Source organism: Kogia breviceps, chromosome 2 (genome assembly GCF_026419965.1).
Source record: "Kogia breviceps isolate mKogBre1 chromosome 2, mKogBre1 haplotype 1, whole genome shotgun sequence".
NCBI classification, from domain to species: domain Eukaryota; kingdom Metazoa; phylum Chordata; class Mammalia; order Artiodactyla; family Physeteridae; genus Kogia; species Kogia breviceps.
Genome location: NC_081311.1, coordinates 34,824,097 through 34,843,769, shown reverse-complemented (window position 1 = coordinate 34,843,769; position 19,673 = coordinate 34,824,097). Strand labels below are relative to the sequence as shown.

Sequence of the window (19,673 nt, the reverse complement as noted above, 5' to 3'; positions counted from 1 at the left end):
TCCATTGATCCATATGTCAATCCTTAGGCCAATACTCACTAGCTTGATTATAGTTTCATATAAGCCCTGCTATCAGGAAGGATAAATTTGTTCTTCTTCAGAATTATTTTAGCTATTCAAGATTCTTTGCATGTTCATGTAAAATTTTAAATCAGCTTGTCTAATTTTAATGTCTGTCCAAAAAGCCTGCAGGAATTCTGACAAGCATTGCTTTAGAATCTATAGCTCAGTGGGGAAAAACAGATATCTTAAAAGCACTGTCCTATAATCCATGAATATGGATTTTGTCCTTTTATTTTGGTCTTTAAAAACTTTCCTTCAGTAACGTTTTGAAGTTTTCAGTGTACGGGTTTTTCACATTTAAAAATATTTTGCCCCTAAATACTTTTTTGGTGTTATTATAAATTATTTGAATTTTGTGGACAGTATAATTTGTTGACATAAAATTGATTTGTTAATGTTATTTCCTGCAATCTTGTTAATTCAGTTATTATTAGTACCATTTTTGTAGTCCTTAGAGTTTTTTTGGTATGTGCTCATGCCCTCTGTGAAGAGTTTTACTTCATTCTTCCAAATCTTTATTGTACTGACGAGGACCTCATATCAAGTTTGAAAAAAGCAGTGAGAACATAAATCCTCATCTTGGTGCATCTCTTAGGGTCAAAATATTCAATATTTTATCCTTACTTATGATGTGACCAGTAAGTATTTTTAAAATTCCCTTTATTAGTTTGAGGAAGTCCCCTTCCATTCCTTGTTTGCTGAGAGCTGTTAGTATGAACTTTGTAAAATGCTCTTACTCTACCTATTGAAACAACTATGTGGTTTTTCCTCCTTAATTCTGTCACTATGGTAAACAATACTAATTGATTTTCAAATGTTATACCAACCTTGTATTCCTCCCACTCTGTCTTCATGTAAAGTTGGTATAATATTTGAAAATCAGCTGTATAAAAAATTCCTTTTAATACATCGTTGGATTCAAATTGCCAACATTTTGTTAAAGACTTTCAGGACTTTTAAAAGGGTAATTGATTTAGAGCTTTCTTTACTTGAAATACCTTTGTCTGAGTTTGGTATAAGGGTAATGCTGACCTCATAAAAGGGTTCCCTCCTGCTAAAATGTAAGATTGGTATAATTTCATCCTTAAATGTCTGATAGAATTCACCAATGAAGCCATCTGGGTTTGGGATTTTCTTTGTGGAAAGGGCATTAATTCAATTTCTTAAAACAGATTAAGGGAATATTCATATGTTCTATTTCCTTTCATGTCTGTTTTGGTAATTTTTGTCTTTCAGGAAATGTACCTCTTTCATCTAAATTGTCAAAATTACTTGTCTATAATGTCTAAACAAAAACAAAGGGGACACAGGCCAGACCTACCTTTGGGTGAGACACAATTCCTGACTACACATCGACAATGTTATTAGGATATACTTGATGAAGTATTTAGGGGTGAGGAGTCACGACATCTACAGAGAGAGAGGGAGGGAGGGAGCAATGCGCAGCAAACATTATTAAACTGGTGAATACAGGGTGAAGGCTATATGGGCATTCACTGTACTATTTCTACAACTTCTGTAGATTTAAAACTTTTCCAAAAAGAAGTTAAATGATATATTCATATTCTACAACCCAGTGATTTAAAGAAATAATCAGAAAACCACACACATACTGTGTCTAAACAAGGAGTTTTATCATGGATCAGAGTTTGAAAACACCCTAAACATCCCACTCTTAAGAGGACTGGATAAACAAACTACAGTATGACACCAAAAACTCAACAATAATGACAACAACAACAAATACCACAAATTTCCCAAGAGTATCCACGTGGAAAATTCTCAATATAGATAGACTATGGAAGGAAAAAGTTGTAACACTGAATATATGACCCCATTCTACATGCATGGGAAAAAGACTGCAAAATAACAATGCAAAAAATGTGGTTGTCTTGGAGTGGTGGGGTTACAGATGAACTTGACTCTTCTTCACACTCTTGTTCAGAATCACTTGAAGGATTCCAGATCATCTCATCACTCCACGGGCGACAGCAAGGAGAGCCTGCATTGATTTAAGGGCCTAGCAGGCCAGGTCTGGATTGACTCTAAGACAGAAGGAGATCCCAGTGGCGATAACTGGCCACACGGGAGTCCAGCAGAGGGGAAACAACAGAGGACTGGAGAAGAGGCACACAGACTCTGAGATTTGGTCTCACTCCCTCCAAAATAGGCAAAGGTTGGGAGACTGAGTAAGGTGGTATCTGTGAAAAAAGTTAAGTTTCATACACATGTAGAAGTTTAAAGACCTGAGTGGAGGCTTGAATCTGTGCTTCCTGCATGGTCTGGGGCAAACCGTTTAGCCTTTCTGAGCCTATTTTCACTTCCGAAAACCTGGGATGATGATGATTTTAATCATCGTCCTCCCATGTCAAAAGACTGGGTGAGAAAAGTAGCAATTCAGTACTACCGATAAGCTTTGCCACAAGTAACCATGGAGTGGTCAACGTTCAGGTTGATAAGGACAGTGAATGAACTTCATCGGATGGTCAGCACAGAATACTAGGGATCTAGAAGCCTACTGGTCAGAGGCCCTTCCAGGGAGGGATTAGGAGGGCAGGAACCAACCTTACAAAGGGAGATGAGTATGTGAGAATCCTTGGTTTTCACCATAAACATGCTGCGAATAAGAGAAGGGGACCAGATGATTCCCCTCACACACCACGAGAGTGGGGAAAACTGCACCGTGCCCTAAAACCTGGGGTGGCTGCAGGCTTCCGGATGGGGCAGCTGTGTCCTCCCTGAGCACAAAGCTGACCATGTGCCCTGCACTACTGTCCTAGGTTGGAACTGAAGAAAAACGACTCCCTCTTGAAATGCTTGGTCGAACCAGCTGGTAAACCACACGAGTAGAAAGATTATTTTGACAAGGAGTAAGAAGCCAGGGTTCGGACAAGACATCTGCCTAACCTGCTGCTGGAGACACGCGAGGAAGATGAGGAGAGAAATATTTTTTCTACCTTCTGAATTCTCCTCCCTGAAACTCAAGAGGACAAATCTTTCTGGGTTTGGGGTCAGCAAGGAGTTCAGCCTCTCACACTGAGATTCCTGTTTTACAAAAGTGATCTACTCTTAAGACTGTGAAATTGACCCATTTATTTGACTAAATCACTGTTACCCAGATTCACTTAAAAAAAAAAAAAATCCACTGCTTTCGACATTAGGAACAACGAAAGCAAGAAACATCGTCAAATCGGGATGTTGAGAGGTAGGTTGAGGATTGGCCACTGAAACTGTAAAAATAATACAAATGCAAACTCCAGAGGTGAAATTCAGGCAATTTATTGTAAACAGGATTACCCTAGCACTCTACCACATACTGGCTGTGTCACATGCTCTCTCTTCCACATCAAGTAGTGAAAAAGAAGACTTTTCAAAAAGTCACGGGTAACTAACACCTCAGTGTGTTTCACAAATCTCATTTACTAAGGGCTGAGTAAAGAGCAGTATCCAGGTAGTCTGTTATTGCTCAGGGACTGCAGCTTGGACCCATGTAGCTGAATCCATTAAGTATGCCTGAGTGATCCGACAGTAGCTCTAGATCCAAAGTGGAAACCAGACAATGCTAGAGCACGCTTAAGAGCAACCATGGGTTCCTGTAAGACTGCATGAGATGCCTTTCAGATTTCTTCACGTGACTTTCTCATAAAAATGACACTGTTAAATTTCACCCCCTCCCTTTTTTTTTTAAAGAGCTAAAAGTGACCCAGTAGCACATAATTTTCCACAGAAAAGATATAAGTGGATTATTTACTTTTCCGGTGGTGGACTTATGCACTCAGGACTAGTTTTTGATCCCTCTCGTATATATCTGCAGTTTGATGAAAAGCTGCATAGTCTACAAATGCATAAAACCAGAAGGAAGTGATGATGACTCACGCACCTTCTGATGGACAAAGACAGGCTTCATACAAGGAAGCTCTTGAAGGTAGGGATAAAAAGACGGTTACAGCACCACATATGTCTGACAGTAGAAATGGAGCCCCGCTTTCAAAAGCAGCCTCCACAGTTGTGATTATCATTCTTGCCCCAAATTCAGATTATTCAGAAAAATAGCAAATGTGAAAACTTAAGATGTGAAAAGGCATGACTCTACAGAAAGAAGTGCTGGCAAATCCAAGTCATATGAAGGTAAAATGTCATTTGAAAATGCCATTCTTTACTTTGCCTGAGTTAGTGAACTACAGGGCCACTTACTGTTACTACTAGTGCCTGTATGTCTCCAATTTCTCTTTAAGTTTTAATAACAGTAAATATTTCAAAACAGCTGTTAAATCTACAGTAACAATTTCATCCAAAATTGTATCTCATGAAAAAAATATTTTTTAAAAGTTCACTCCAGTTATCATCTGTGTGTTTGTATGTTTGAATTTATATATTCAAAAAGTAACTACACTTAAGGCAGTATTAGACTGGTAGCAAAACAGGATTTAGAGTCTCTATGGAGAGCACGCTATTTAAGAATCCAAGGCTTTCCTTTTTCTACCTCCAAAAAGGTGTCTTTGCATGTGTTGCCTTTTATATTCATAATGGGGCAAATATTTTGGTTCGTATACTGACTGCAATTTCGTGGTAGTAAGAAGTTACAGGTGTTTAGAATAGATGATGTTGGAAAAGCATGTCACACACTCAGTGGGATCTGAAGTTGACCCTGTTTGTTTTTGTTAAATAAATACAGCAACGTGTTGATGGGAAAAAGTGACACTGATGGAACACTGCAAACCAACTATGAACAACAAGAATGTCAATATAATTCAATCAGAAAAAAACAAATCACAGTAATCCTGAGAAATTCAGTTTGGGACAAAATTAATGTAAGGTAAGTCTGTATTTCTAGCACTGTAAGTAAGTAGGGTGTTCTAGAGTTTTCCAGCATTTTACTAGTTTGAATAAAAAACATGTTCAAATTCTATAAAAAGATTAAAACCATGCCTTATATAATCAGCAATTTCACTAATAAAAGAAAATTACATTGCTTTGTTCATTACCTGCCAAATGTAATGTTCTCCATTATTTACATGAAACCATTAAGTAGAAAGCAAAATTGAGGATCCATTTTTAAAAAGGTATTATCTTTCTATATGTTTTGAAGTCTTTTCTGCCAACCTAGGAGGCTTTCAGAAAAAAGCTAACATATTTTTCTTCTGACAAGTGACTATTTTACAGACTAAGGAAGAAAGTTTCTATAGGAATATCATCCATCATTTTAAGTATTGTTATATAAGGGACATTTCTCTTAGTAATGAAAAGAAAACTTTTAAAATATTAAGAGGCTTGTATTTTAAAAATATTCTACATCTATAAGATTTTGTAATGTACTTTGGATTTTTAATATTTCTACATAATGACATTTGACAACTTTTTTTTTTTTTTTCTGTTTGTCTCTCTAATAGTGAACCAGAAAATATTAAAGTGGCCAAGATTGTTTTCCTAGCCCTTGGAAGACTCAGGAATGCATCCACTTGTGCTTTCCCGCCCGTGGGGAATCTTCAGAGTTTTGCAGCCATGAAGTTAATATGTGGTTTCACAAGGGGAAACAGTGGCAAACCACGCTTGAACTCAGTCATGTTCTGAATCACTTCAGGCTGCAAAGAAAAAAAGTTTTCTCTTAGTGTATTTAGCCTAAAAAGCAGACTGAACAGGACATAAACCTTATTTTTACATATACACACTAGTTTCTACACTATATATTACATATTATATCTACTGACCTCTCTTCCTGGATCAGTAGTAAGGTCAAAGGGTCTATGCAAACCTATGGAGAATGTCCCCAGTGGGACTCTGGGCCAGAGGGAAGAATCCTGGCTTTCCTCTGGGCACTCAAGGGCAGGCCCACTGAGGGCTCAGGACCGCCGCCGCTTTGGCGGAGTGGTAGAGGCCAGTGTGCCCACCCGGCAAGAGCCTAATTACACTGCCAGCTTCCTCTTCTTGCAAGTAAATGCCAACCTTTCCAGATGATTAAAATGCACAAGCACCATGGAAAAGGCTGGGACATATGTGGCTGGAGATGACTCATTGCAGAGTAACACAACTGTTCAAGCTAGACGACAAGGCGCACAAGGGCAAAGGCTGAGTCTCTGCAGCTGAAAAAGGAAAGAATGGCAACCTGGTCTTTAAGGGAGACCTAAAGTAGATGCCCGAATACCTCGTAACCTGAAATCTCTAGGTCTTATGTGTCCTGGTGAACAAGCTCCTTCTAAGTAGGAAGTCCTCTAACAGAGCAAGCTAACATGAAATTTATATTTCTTACTTGTGGCAAGGCTGGTGCTTGTGACAAATTTATATCATTTTGACATGGGAACTCTCCAACCACAGGACCTATAAAAAACAAAAGGTTTAATGCTTTGCACTTATTGATACTTGTACACAAGAGCAAACAAACAAACGCAAACCAGACTCAGCTCACTAAAAATCTGCACCAGGTCCCGTTCATGTGCCTTTCAGATCATTTTAGGGTGTGTGCTCCCAAGGCCTTGTTTGCTTGTCCTGCCTCCTATCCAGAGTGTCCCTAATGATGGTTCATGATGTTACTGTGCTTAAATAGCCTTGGCCGCAGCTGCTTTAGTGCCCAGCTCTGACCTCACTGGACCCTGAGGCTCTGGCCACCTGGAAGGACCCAGTAAAACAACCTGGAAGGCTGGGGGAGTAAATGGTCATGGGGCAAACCCTGGCCAGTCAGAGACAGGAGATGGGAAGGACAGATAAACTTCTCACCCTTCCCCGGCCACATGCAGTTGTTCCATGCAGCTTCTTTGGAGATGTCCTACCAGCACCTGGCCTTGTTTTCTTATGGAGCTGTGGCCAGCTCGGCACTGTGTCATCTGCTGTTGGCTCTCTCCTTCACTGCCTCATTTCCTTTTTCCCCTTATTTCTGCTTTGACAGAGCAGACCCTGTCTCCAGCTAGTTCCCCTTCTGTGCCCCTTTACTTCCTGGTGGTCTGCAAGGGATGTGACTATGGCATGGTACAGCTATAGTGTGCCTAAAAACACACTTTTGAAAAAGTCAATACTCAATACTTACAAGAATCCATTTCTCTGGCAAGTACATGGACGGATACCTTATGTCTTCTTGGGGCATCTACGGCCAACATTTCCTGGGTGGAAAGAATAGCAAGGTCACCCTTTTGCCCCACTAAGGAACTTAAAATGAGGTGCTCTCTTACGACCATGACCATGAAGAATCAGCTCTCACGCAGTCAGAAATAGTCAAGATGCCTCCCTTTCTTTCCCCTTACCTATAGTATTTCATTTGAATTCCACAAAGATTAGGAGGGTAGGCAAGAATTATTCTTAACCCCATCTTACGATGAGAAAACTGAGTCCAAGGAGATTAAGTGCTCAAGCTCCTAAGGCTAGTATGTACCTGGACTGGGATTAAAACCCTAGCCTAGGGCTTCCCTGGTGGCGCAGTGGTTGAGAATCCGCCTGCCAATGCAGGGGACACGGGTTCGTGCCCCGGTCCGGGAGGATCCCACATGCCGCGGAGAGGCTGTGCCTGTGAGCCATGGCCGCTGAGCCTGCGTGTCCGGAGCCTGTGCTCCGCAAAGGGAGAGGCTACAACAGTGTGAGGCCCGCGTACCGCAAAAAACAAAACAAAACAAACAAACAAACAAAAAAACCCTAGCCTAGTTCTCACTGGGGTGTGACGCAGGGCTGCACCTAGTGATCTGCAGTGTCTGCAGAGACAATGGCCTGAGCTTAAGGGATGACCACAATGCATGCCCCCCTAAGGAAAGAAGAAAACTAACATCTCTTGAGTGTCATCTTGTATCAGCCTCTCTCCTATGTTAGCTCACTTGATTCTCTGTAAGCTAAACGTCATGATGATTCCTGTTTGAGAGATTCTGACTCTGAAACAGAGTCACACAGCTGGAGTCACAGTTTGGAAGGGATGGTGCCAGAAGGGAGGTTTGCTTGTTCTCTCCATTCCACCACGTTGCTTTGCGGGACTCCCTGTAGTTACTACCAAGAAAGGCAGGAGTGGTATGTTGGAAGAACCCTGTGGGGAAGTGTCTCCTCACCTTTTCCTTGATGCTGGACCTGTATCTGTCTTTTCCAAAGGGAAAACACAAGCTGTGATGAAGCTTCCCCTGATGCCTCAGCCAGCAGCAATGTTTTATAACCTCAGAGGAAGAGATCATCAGCAAAGCCAGACTGACTCACGGTTATTTACGGAACAGTTATTTGCAAGCCTGGCCCTGTGCAGCTGCAATGGAAGCCCTGCTGAGGTTGCACAGCAAGCTTGCCCACAGCTCTGCCAGCTGGCAGAACAGCCTCTTTCAGGAGCTCAGCCCAGGTCAGCCTCCAGTAACATGCAGTGTCTCATCTGAGAGCATCTTACTTACTGGAGTAAAACGTTTGCTTCCAAAGATCTATTATTGATCCCTTTTCACCCAAACCTTCATTGCCCTCTTAACCTGTATCGGTTACAGCAGAATATCCTGTTCAATTTCCTGGCCAACTTTGGATAATCCCCATTTTTCTAAAAACCAACCAATTGCATTTTCTTGCAAACTCTATTCTAAGGAACACTAGAGTCCTAAGAGATATTTATAGGTATTCTCTGCAAAAAAAAAAAAAAAAAGTGTCCATAGTGATAGCAGCTTAGGAAGTATTTAATCAAAACTAAACAAACGCTGGGCTAAAGAAATCTTAACTATGGGGTTCTTAGAACTTTTCAAAAGCTAACATGCTCTGTGATTCTCCAAGAATGAGAATAAAGAGTAGTCATTCCCAAACGTACATGGTTATGAAACCCTTTTTTCTAGGTACCCCCTATTAGTATCTTGTACCATGGAACATAGCTAGGGAAAGCCTGCTCTAGATTTAGCGTAAGCTTGGTAATAAATACTCTCATTTTTTTAAGACAAGAAAGTCAGTCTTATAACTGCTATTTTCACAGATTCAATAATCAGGTACCACCTGTAACTTCAAATAAATAACAATTTGTGGAAGGAAAGAGAAATCTTCATTTCTTCTGGAAACATCACAGTAAGTCATATTAAGTCATTGTTTTTGAACACACATAACTAATAATGTCTTAAAATAAATGTCTTAGGAACCACAAAGAGCTGAACATGAGCACCCTCTTTTGTAGGCAGCTGAGAACAAGTAACTAACCTCACAAAGTGTAACAGTCTTAAATAGTAAATAAACACAACTAAAACCCACTTTGTAACACCAAGGAGGAAAACATATTCCGATCTAAAACATTCTGATTAAAATATTTAAAAATCCTAAGATTGAGTATTACTAATAAAGAGATAACTATAGAGACTGTTTAATAAATGCTACTAAGTGCCAATCACTTTACAAACCTCATTTCAATGAATATCCCATAATCTCTATCTTGTAAATAAGGAAGCTTAAGTAATTTGGCCAAGGTCACAGAGCTAGCTAGTTGGTGATGGGGCTGAGCCCCGAGTCTGTGCTCAGAGGCCATATGTGCTCCTGCTGCTGCCCCACAGATCACTGAGGGAGGCCAGCAGCTCTGAGCAGGGCTCTGGACGGCTGAACAGCCTGGCAGCGGACACGTGTCCTGCAGCCCTGCTCTCACACCCAACTCTGCCCCTCACAGTCCTACTGCAGTTCTCTCTCCACAGACACAGACTACCTGGGTGCCGCCAGCCGCGGTGGGTCCTCAAAGTGTAGCAACAATCGACGAGAGGGGGTAGGGAACTGAACGCACCAAGGTATGGGATCAGAAGGGCACAAGCAACTGATGGTTGCAAGGCAAGTTTAATAACAAAGCACAGCCATATATATACCCCTAAAGCAGGGAATTTGCTTAGTCACCATCTTATCGGCATCAGCTGGTTGACTGGCTTCTCCGCTTCTCCCTCAAAGGCACCAATTTCCCCTCCAGGGTTGCTTTTCCTAGCTTTAGGGAACAATCAGGGACTCTCATTATCTGAGCAGGTCCCTGGAGCGATCTGGCCAAAGGCCATCTCCTTTTTTACATTCATACCATGAAGTCCAGGATGCATACCAAGGAGAGTACAATCAGGCCCTGAGGCTCATGAGGGTCTTAACGGCGCCTTCCTCAGAGGGCAATGCTCGCCACACCTGGGGTTATATTTCAGAACAGAATCTTATTTTATATATTGTTTTATTTTAAAAATATGTATGGGGCTTCCCTGGTGGCGCAGTGGTTGAGAGTCCGCCTGCCGATGCAGGAGACATGGGTTTGTGCCCTGGTCTGGGAAGATCCCACATGCCGTGGAGCGGCTGGGCCCGTGAGCCGTGGCCACTGCGCCTGTGCGTTCAGAGCCTGTGCTCCGCAACGGGAGAGGCCACAGCAGTGAGAGGCCCGCATACGGCAAAAATAAATAAAAAATAAAAAATATGTTATGTGTTGGGAGTTCCCCGGTGGTCCAGTGGTTAGGACTCTGTGCTTCCACTGCAGGGGATATGGGTTCGATCCCTGGTCGGGGAGTTAAGATCCCACAAGCTGCATAGTGTGGCCAAAAAATAAAAGAAAAAAATTTTAAAATTAAAAAAATATATATGTGTTTTTGTTACATACATACACACACTTTTTTAAAAATAGATTTTATTTTTTACAGCAGTTTGGGTTCACAGCAAAATTGAGTGGAAGGTGCACAGATTTTCCATATATCCACTGTCCCTTCACAGGCCTAGCCTCCCCCTTGTCAAAATATATATATATTTTAAAAGACTCACTGGGACTTTCCCGGTGGCGCAGTGGTTGGGAGTCTGCCTGCCAGTGCAGGGGACACGGGTTCGAGCCCTGGTCTGGGAGGATCCCACATGCCGTGGAGTGGCTAGGCCTGTGCGCCGCAGCTGCTGAGCCTGCGCTCTAGAACCCTCGCGCTACCATTACTTAAGCCCGCAACAGGGGAAACAGCCACCGCAATGAGAGGCCTGTGCACCGCAGTGAGGAGTAGCCCCTGCTCGCCGCAGCTGGGGAGGGCCCGCATGCAGCAGCGAAGACCCAATGCAGCCAAAATTAAAAAATAATAATAAATAAAATAAAATAAAATAAAATAAAAAAGACTATTACTGCAAAAAATCACAATTCATCTACATAATGCAAGGGAGCCATGAGGTAAAGAAAATGGTAAATTGCCCAGCCAGCCATGTCCATAGCCAAAATGGTTCAAATCCCATTGCTGAGAAAGGAACATTCAAAATACTGTCAAATTTTGAACCTAAAATTGCTACTCTCTCTTTTCTTATTGCTAACGTGTTACTGGCTATATGAATACTTGTTTGCACATACAGAGACCAGAAACCTTGTCGTCCTGCAGAGGAGCTGGGGGTAAGTGTAAGTAACTGGTAGACAGTGCTAAATCACCCTTTTCTTCTATGAAACTATCAGCACCTCCAACTCAGGGCTATTTCCTTTTCCTCACTCTCCCACACAGCACCAACAGTGGTGAAATAGATCTGATTAGCCTTCACTGTACAACTTATTTCACAAAATCATTCCAATGAGAACTGCAAGCACCATTCCTGTTACGGCAGTTACAATAGATCCCTGAAAAATGACCTTGAAAAGCGGATGACATCCCTCCCAGAGATGTTAGCATGAGGCAGGACCTGAGCTCCCAACGAAAAACCTGGTGTCTGATAAATCAGACATGAACCAGGAGAAGTGGCTAAGGATACTAGATAGGGTATATTTCTAAGGTACTATGGTAATTATGGAGTAGAATTTTGTTCCTTGTCCTAAAAAACAGACATAAAAGTATTTTACACAAATTAGAGGTCCCAATACATTACAAAGAATATATATATATATAAAACACTTTAGGTACAACTCTATTGCAGCATAAATTTTTAACTTCTGCACTTAGCATGGTTACTACACATTATATGCCCACTTAAAATTTTTGCTACCCTTCTATGAATTGTTACAGGTGGGGAAAATTTAGATGGTGTAAACCTCTTCAAGCTGTACTGGGAAAACTTTAATGGTGGTGCCTCTCTTTTCTCTTGATGAACTTTCTCAGTGAGCTTAGGCATTTGAAGCTCACAAATCTGGGACTTCCCTGGTGGCACAGTGGTTAAGAATCCACCTGCCAATGCAGGCGACACAGGTTCTAGCCCTGGCCTGGGAAGATCCCACAGGCTGCAGAATAGCTAAGCCCGTGCGCCACAACTACTGAGCCTGCGCTCTAGAGCCCACAAGCCACAACTACTGAGCCCACGTGCCACAACTACTGGAGTCTGCGCTCTGCAACAAGAGAAGCCACTGCAACGCGAAGCCCGTGCACTGCAGCGAAGAGTAGCCCCTGCTCACCGCAACTAGAGAAAGCCTGCTTGCAGCAACGAAGACCCAACACAGCCAAAAATAAATAAATACATAAATAAATAAAAATAATAATTAGTATAAATTTTTTTAAGTCTTTCATTCTACTTAAAAAAAATAAAAATAAAACTCACAAATCTTTAGTTTGGGATTAGAAGATATAAACTACTATATATAAAATAGACAAACAATAAGATCCTACTGTACAGCAGAGGGAACTATATTCAATATCTTATAATAACCTATAATGGAAAAGAATATGAAGAAGAATATATTCATATAAAAAACTGAATCATTTTGCTGTACACCTGAAACTAACACAACATTGTAAATCAAATATACTTCAATAAACACAATTAAAAAAAAATAACTCAGAAGATCTCTGAACACATTTCAAAGGTGAGTAATCATTTATTTTTAAAAGGAGCCATAGTGGGGCTTCCCTGGTGGCGCAGTGGTTGAGAGTCCGCCTGCCGATGCAGGAGACACGGGTTCGTGCCCTGGTCCGGGAAGATCCCACATGCCGCGGAGCAACTAAGCCCGTGAGCCATGGCCGCTAGGCCTGCGCGTGTGCTCCGCAACGGGAGAGGCCACAACAGTGAGAGGCCCGCATACCGCAAAAAAAAAAAAAAAAAGAAAAAAAAAAAAAAAAAAGGAGCCATAGTGGCACCTAAATTAATGAAGATGATTTATGGTTGCCAGAGACTGGAAAATAATCTGATTCCCAAGTTCTATTTTTTTTCTTTGCTCTCTCTTCCCACCAAAAGCTCAGCGATGTTCTTTGTGGGCTGGGGTGAGGAACAGAGAGAAGAAACAAAAGGGTAACCTAAACAGGTGGATCTGGAAGCCAGGAAGGGCCACCATGGTCCTCGGTCCAGAGGGAGAGAAAAACAGTACTGGGTTCAATAGGGACTATCTCTTTTTCCTAACAGTAATATGTGTAAAAAATATGTAGGTCCATAAAAATGCCTTCATAAATCCTGCCTGAATGGGTTCAAAGCAGCAACACACAACACAGTGCATACAATATTTCCTTATCAGTCAAAATCTAAACATGCAAATTGAACTTACCTTATAGAATTTGATAATATCTTCCTTGGTAAGTGTTTTTAAATAGGCAACTTCTGTATTATCTGAAAAAGTAATCAAACAAGAATTTACAATATTTTCATTTTAAGTATCCCAGAATACTACACTAAATGACAATATACTTCAACACTCTAAAGAACCCATCTTTTTGAGTGATCATCTGTTCCTGCAAGTAGTAAGGGAATAAATTTCAAGTAAAAAGTAAGAGGATATCCTATCTCTCTAGTTATGAGCTGTTGGGTCTTGGGCTAGTCACTTCAACTTTTCTGAGCCTCAGTTTCCTCATCTAGAAATTGGGATAACAACTACTTAACTGACAAAAACACAATACCAGGGGCACAGGGCAAATGCTCAATAAGTGGTAGGTTTTGGGTTGGCCAAGAAGTTCGCACAGGTTTTTCCTTAACATCTTACGGAAAAGCCCGAACGAACTTCTTGGCCAACCCAGTACCATTAACAGTGAATCCAACTGCTAGAAAAATTACAGGTCAGGAAACAGAGGCCCCCAAAATGTGACTTGGCCGAGATCTTTGGCTTGTTGGTGTCACAGTGAGAACACAACCCAACTCTTTCTGACTTCTAGTGTAGTTGAGCGCACTCCATTGTTAATCTCTGTTCTAAGAAAGGCAAAAGGAAGCTGATAAGCAGGACACTTTGGGGAGCACAGCTCTCCCAAATCTAAAAGCACTGACAAATTTTGGGAGATCCCTAAAGGCCAACGTTTGAACCCCTGCGCCTCCAGGGCAGCACCTGTCTCAAGAGAGTTCAATTTGCACATTTTCCGTTTAGAGTTATGAGAAATACCTACATATCTGTGCTCAGAGCCTCAGGGGCGTACTGAATGAACACAAAAAGTGAAATCAGATTTATTATTAGTGCATTATTATGAGATATAGATAGATCCAGCTCTAGTTCAGAGAAGGAAAAAAAAAAAGATAAGGTTTCTACTAGGAAATTGTTGTTACATTAAATAAAGGTCTTTTAGAAGTGGTATGCCTCCACCCCCCTCCCAAATCGTACTGGAACATCACCTACAAAACAAATACCATTTTGTAGAATGGCATCAATGTCCTCAAATGTTTTACTTACATGCCATGAATGTTGGGGCCCTAATTTTGCCTTACCTCTGTCAAAATTGTATTGCTGGGAGATGATTTCCCCCCAGTATTTAGCACACTCTGCAGACAGTTTCTTTGGTTTGTCTAGTCGACGAATCGCTAATGCTTGGATGTGTTTTTGGAAGGCCTCTTCTGTCATGTCCTCTATGGACTTTTCCATGGTAATTAAGAAAGCTTCCACTCTGCTTTCTAGGTAGTGGGGTGGTTTTTCCGATTGGATGATGAAACGTAAGCCCTGTATGCCGTTGGCTCGGCGTGGCCCACTGAAGACAATATAGCCTGAAACACAAACATCAGCCAGTCAGGACCTTGGCATTTGAGACATGGGTCACTTTTAATCTTTCAAAAATTATCCTGTCAGAGCAAATAAAATCTACTTTAGGGCTTTATATTATTCAACTCTGAAGAAATAAGCAATTAAAATAGCTTCAGTTCCTAAGGACAGGGCAGAAGAGCTCTCTGAAGAATAGTTAGAAATCTGGAGATAAAACCCTTGTTTATCTTTCAAACTTAATATTCCCAAGCTCCTCCGTGTCTGCTAGTTAATCCCCCTCAATCCATGTTAAAGTTATTCTCATCTCTATGAAATGCTGGACTCATTTTCATCCCCTAACCATTGTCCTAGCTCGGCTTCTTTTCACATCCAAGTTCCTTATGTGAACTTGCCTCCACTATTGTGTTTCTTGCTAGATAACCCCTTCCTGGACCAACTCCATTCAGACTGCAAATCTTTAGACCAAGTAACTGAAGGTCATACTTCCACTGTCACCTTGTGAGCTGATACACTACCTACCGCCTACATCTTTCCTAAGCAGCGTTCGTGGCTTGCCTTCTCCAGCTGCTCTGCCCCAAACCACACCTCCCTACCTTCAGCATAGCCTTTAGAGTCTGAACATTCTTAGTAGCATTTGCCACACTGTAGAACAATTATTCCTTACAGGTGTGCATTCCTGACTAGACTGTGAGCTCCATGAAGGGAAAGACCACCCATAACTTATCCACTTTTGCTGTCCAGCATCTACCACTGTGGTTATTTAAAACAAGATTGTTACTTGGGGACACTCACCCAAATCCTTTTTCATTGGTTTTTCAAAGTACATTACTGGGGCTTGTTTCTTTCCTTAATTGATCAAACCTGCCAGGATCTCCAAGGCTTTTAACAGTGCCTAGAACTCTGCCGAAACATTTCCTCAACAGACACTTACTGAGTACCTTCTATGTGCCCCAGGCTTGGGAAACAAAGATGAATAAAAGAAAATACCTGCCCCCTCAGTGAACCCAAAATTCAGTAAATCTAAACTTCTGTGGATGGCTTGCTTCCCACCTTGTCACCCATAACAGACCTCCCTTAGCATCCCACCCAAAATGACCTTTTTATAGACTTGTATGTAATGTAAACACAGTATCATCTCCTTAAGAACTGCTCTAATGTCCATGAGACGTTAACTGCTTATCTTCTAGAAGTGGATTCCCCACAAACAAGACTTTCACAGTCTTTCTGAGTACAGCACGCCTGAAGCATCATGCTAGGGTACTGTACATGTGGAGAATGCTCTTGAGGACAATGGCTGTTCCTCAAGGACTGAGGTATCCTGCCACCCCCTGCTTCCCCCTCACCCAGCTGTTCCTTGGTGCGCAGGGTGTTGAAGCATGGCTCGGAGATGATCTGACAGAAGAGCTCCAGAAACATGTTCTCCGAGGTGCTCTGCATGTCTGTCTGGTAGTATATCTCGATGCCACAGTTATTGTGAACTTCGTTCCTCTGCTGATAGACAAACCATCCTCCTAGGAAGTTTCAAGAAGACAGCAACACGTTCAAAAATTTATTTAGGGTTTAATAAAGTTACTGTTTTGTGTGGCTGTTATGAAGTTGTTCAGTTTGGTTGGTGTCTTTTGGCAGTTCCAAACTATTACAATTAATTCATTAAGAATGTGAAACTCAACTTACCCAAGGGAATCCTAATACAGTGATCTGTACTTGGTAGGCCCTCGATAAATACTAACTGAATTTAAAGGGCAAAACACTTATATAAAAAACCCATTTTATGACTAAGTATTAATGCTAAATGAGATCCATAGTTAATGAAATCTAAAATGTAGTGTACATACTAGATTAGAACTAGCTAATATCTATAAGAACTTTAACAGAAATACTACCTATGTTTTAATAACCATACAAAACAATTTTTAAATTACTAGTTGTGCCATTATCTATTTAGCATTCTATTCCTAATATTGTTTACCAACACCCACACTGAAGGTCAATACACAAATTTACACAAATGTACACAATGCTTAGAGATGACTTAGCCTAACACCTTACTTTAGAGATGAGGAAACTAAGACCCTGAGAAGCGGGGTGACTTGTCCAAGGACACAAAGTTGGATGGTGGAGAGCTAAGACAAAAACTCAGATATGCTGATCAAGTATTCATCAAAGTTATAAACAGATGGCCATGCTTTATGATCTGATAACTATTTCATGAGCAGTAAATGTAACTAAGCAAATACACAGTGTTTAGTCATTGCCTGATGACCATGTGCTATGGTTTCTGAATGGCAGTTTGTTCATTCATTCAATCATTTGTTCTTTCAGCTGTACCGAGCAGCTTGTGGGATATTAGTTTCCCAACCAAGGATCAAACCAGGGCCCTAGGCAGTGAAAGTGCAGAGTTCTAACCACTGGACCACCAGGGAATTCCCTTGAACGGCAGTTCCTGATTCTCCCTCTCTGCATGCTGCCGTGACTGAGGAACAAACTAAGTGAAGTTTGAAAGTAACCATTTCCAGGTATGTAATGACTGGCATTGCACAATAGCATTGCTGTGCTCCAAGTGTCTTTGAGCATTCAACAAAGAGATCCTGAGGTAATGCTTTAGTAGCTACTCAACTGAGCCAGACACAGACCCTAGCCTTAAGAAATGTATAGCCTAACAGGGGAGATGGAGATGCGCTTCAATCCCAATATAAGAGAAGAAGTGCTGAGTAGGTTAAACAAGGAAAGGTTCAGAAAACCTGTGCTGGGGGGTCAGAAGAGGAAGTGATTACTTTTAGAAAAAGTTTAAAGAAAAAAATCAATGCTTCTTATTCCTGGTCTAACATACTTCCCACCATACAATTCTGAACAACATTGAAAATAATGCTTAATGAGTTCTATATCAAAGGAAACCACTGTTAATGTAAAAGTAACCCAACACTGCAAACTCCAATATATTATTATCAATTCTTTATATTAATTCCTTTTCAAATATGCATGCAATGAATACATGGTGTTATCTGCACCTGTGAGTCTTCTGCCAAAGACTCCTATGCACTCCTAATTTTAATTCACATTTTTAAAAAATAAATTTTATTCCATGCTTCACAGTCAACATTTCTTTAGTTTTGTGATTTTTTCCTAACTCCTCTATACTCAATTACCAGTCAATTCCAGTATCATTCTCTTCAAAATAATTGCCTACCTCCAATTTTACCTCTTTGGCACTCCTACAGATAATTTTCCTGCAGAATTATCTACCTTTAGCTATAAAAAGTAGAGGATCCCAGTAGATCTTTACCATAAAACTATATATGATCATCCAAGTGACTTCAACCCATCTGTAATCACACACAATATTATGTCAAAGTAGTCCATTACCAAAGATATAACATTTCCACTTACTGTCAGGGAGCTGAACTTCTCTATACCGAACCAGCTGACTTGGAAGGAGTGGTTTTGTATGAGCATGTTCAATAAGGGTGTCTTCAACCATCTGCATAATTCCTAATGCAGCCTGTGGAAGAAGACAGGTCATAGCACATTACAAATCACAAATGTATCTTGATTAGATAGTAGCCCATGCAATATGAAACAACATGCTTGTGAAACAAACTAACCTAGTTTATCATAAAAGTGGATTTTTAAATCTTAAATACATTTGATCCTGTTCAAATGGATAAAAACTGAACTCATCAATTTGCAATAGAGTCAGTATGGTAGTAGTGAAGAGAAACAGAGACCCAGACAATCATCAGCACTGATCTCGATTCTGGGGAAAAGGCACTGCCAAAGCTGGAGAGGTATTGCTGATAGAAAGGTGGTCCCAAGTCAATGACCCATACCACAGACACCTGGGGTTATAGCAAAGCAAAGGAGGTAAGCATGAGGTTTTATTTTATTTATTCTGAATAAAACTGACCTGGGGAAGAGTACTGTCTCAGCCACTTATTAGCACCTGACCTTGGCACATTGTTTTGGAGGCAATAAAACAGAGTGGTAGAGAGTGTGGGCTTTTAAGACAGACTACCGAGGGAATCTGGAATGCTTTCCATGTGCTAAACACTTGGAATGTACTATTTAATTTAATCCTTATAAGTAATTTTACCGATAAGGAAACTGAGCATAGAGAGATTAAGACGTTTTCAGAAGATTACATAACTTGTAAGCGGAAGAGTCAGATTTGAATCCAGGCTGATTCTACACCATGTGCTCTTATCCACTACACAGTCCTGCTGTCCTACAGAGTAGGGATAATTATTCCCATTTCCTTCAGTGATTGCATGAGGCAGGCAAAAACAGAGGAGACAGCTGTGAAAGCAGGTCCACAGTTAACCATGACCATTCTGCTCCCCCTAGACCCTCCCCGACCTTCCTGCATAGGGCAGGGAAGCCTGAGTCAACACTAATGTGCTTATACAGCCACACTGTGGTGGTTAGTTAGTAATCTTAGACCAACTAGGGTAAAATTTTCTCTTGCAATGATGCATAAAAGATTATTGCTAAAACCTCAATCCCCCACCTGCTTTGTTATGTTTCCATGGAGAAGGGCTTCAATGTGCAGCCGTGACAGGAGCTGAGGTATGAAGGCCTTAAGGCGAGGAAGGGTAACATCTGTAAACAAGTGTAAGAAATAGTAAGCTCTACCTATAAGGTTTCCTAAAAAAAAAAAACTCTGAGATAATTTGAGACTTACAGAAGAGTTGCAAAAATATTACAGGGAGTTCCTATATACCCTTCACCCAGTTTTCTCTTACGTTAACATCTTTAACAACCATAGGATGATGATCAAAACTAAGAAGTTAACACTGGGACAATACTATTAACTAAAATACAGACTTTATTTGGATTTCAGGTTTTCCACTAATATCCCTTT

The 19,673-nt window shown here is 40.9% G+C and overlaps 1 protein-coding gene across 10 annotated transcripts in view; it reads right to left on the bottom strand.

Moving 5' to 3' along the window:
* Positions 1 to 3,326: 3,326 nt before the first annotated feature.
* The window catches only part of IDE (insulin degrading enzyme), a 116,646-nt gene continuing 100,299 nt past the window's right edge, over positions 3,327 to 19,673 (bottom strand). For all 10 annotated transcript variants that reach the window (XM_059055440.2, XM_059055441.2, XM_059055442.2 and 7 more), the window contains 8 exons: positions 19,320 to 19,411; positions 18,203 to 18,314; positions 16,159 to 16,326; positions 14,548 to 14,820; positions 13,406 to 13,467; positions 7,082 to 7,154; positions 6,311 to 6,378; positions 3,327 to 5,645 (listed from right to left, as the gene is read on the bottom strand). In XM_059055440.2, the coding sequence (XP_058911423.1) occupies positions 5,550 to 5,645; positions 6,311 to 6,378; positions 7,082 to 7,154; positions 13,406 to 13,467; positions 14,548 to 14,820; positions 16,159 to 16,326; positions 18,203 to 18,314; positions 19,320 to 19,411 (944 nt within the window). In that variant the 3' untranslated portion in view covers positions 3,327 to 5,549. The remainder of the gene's footprint in view (positions 5,646 to 6,310; positions 6,379 to 7,081; positions 7,155 to 13,405; positions 13,468 to 14,547; positions 14,821 to 16,158; positions 16,327 to 18,202; positions 18,315 to 19,319; positions 19,412 to 19,673) is intronic.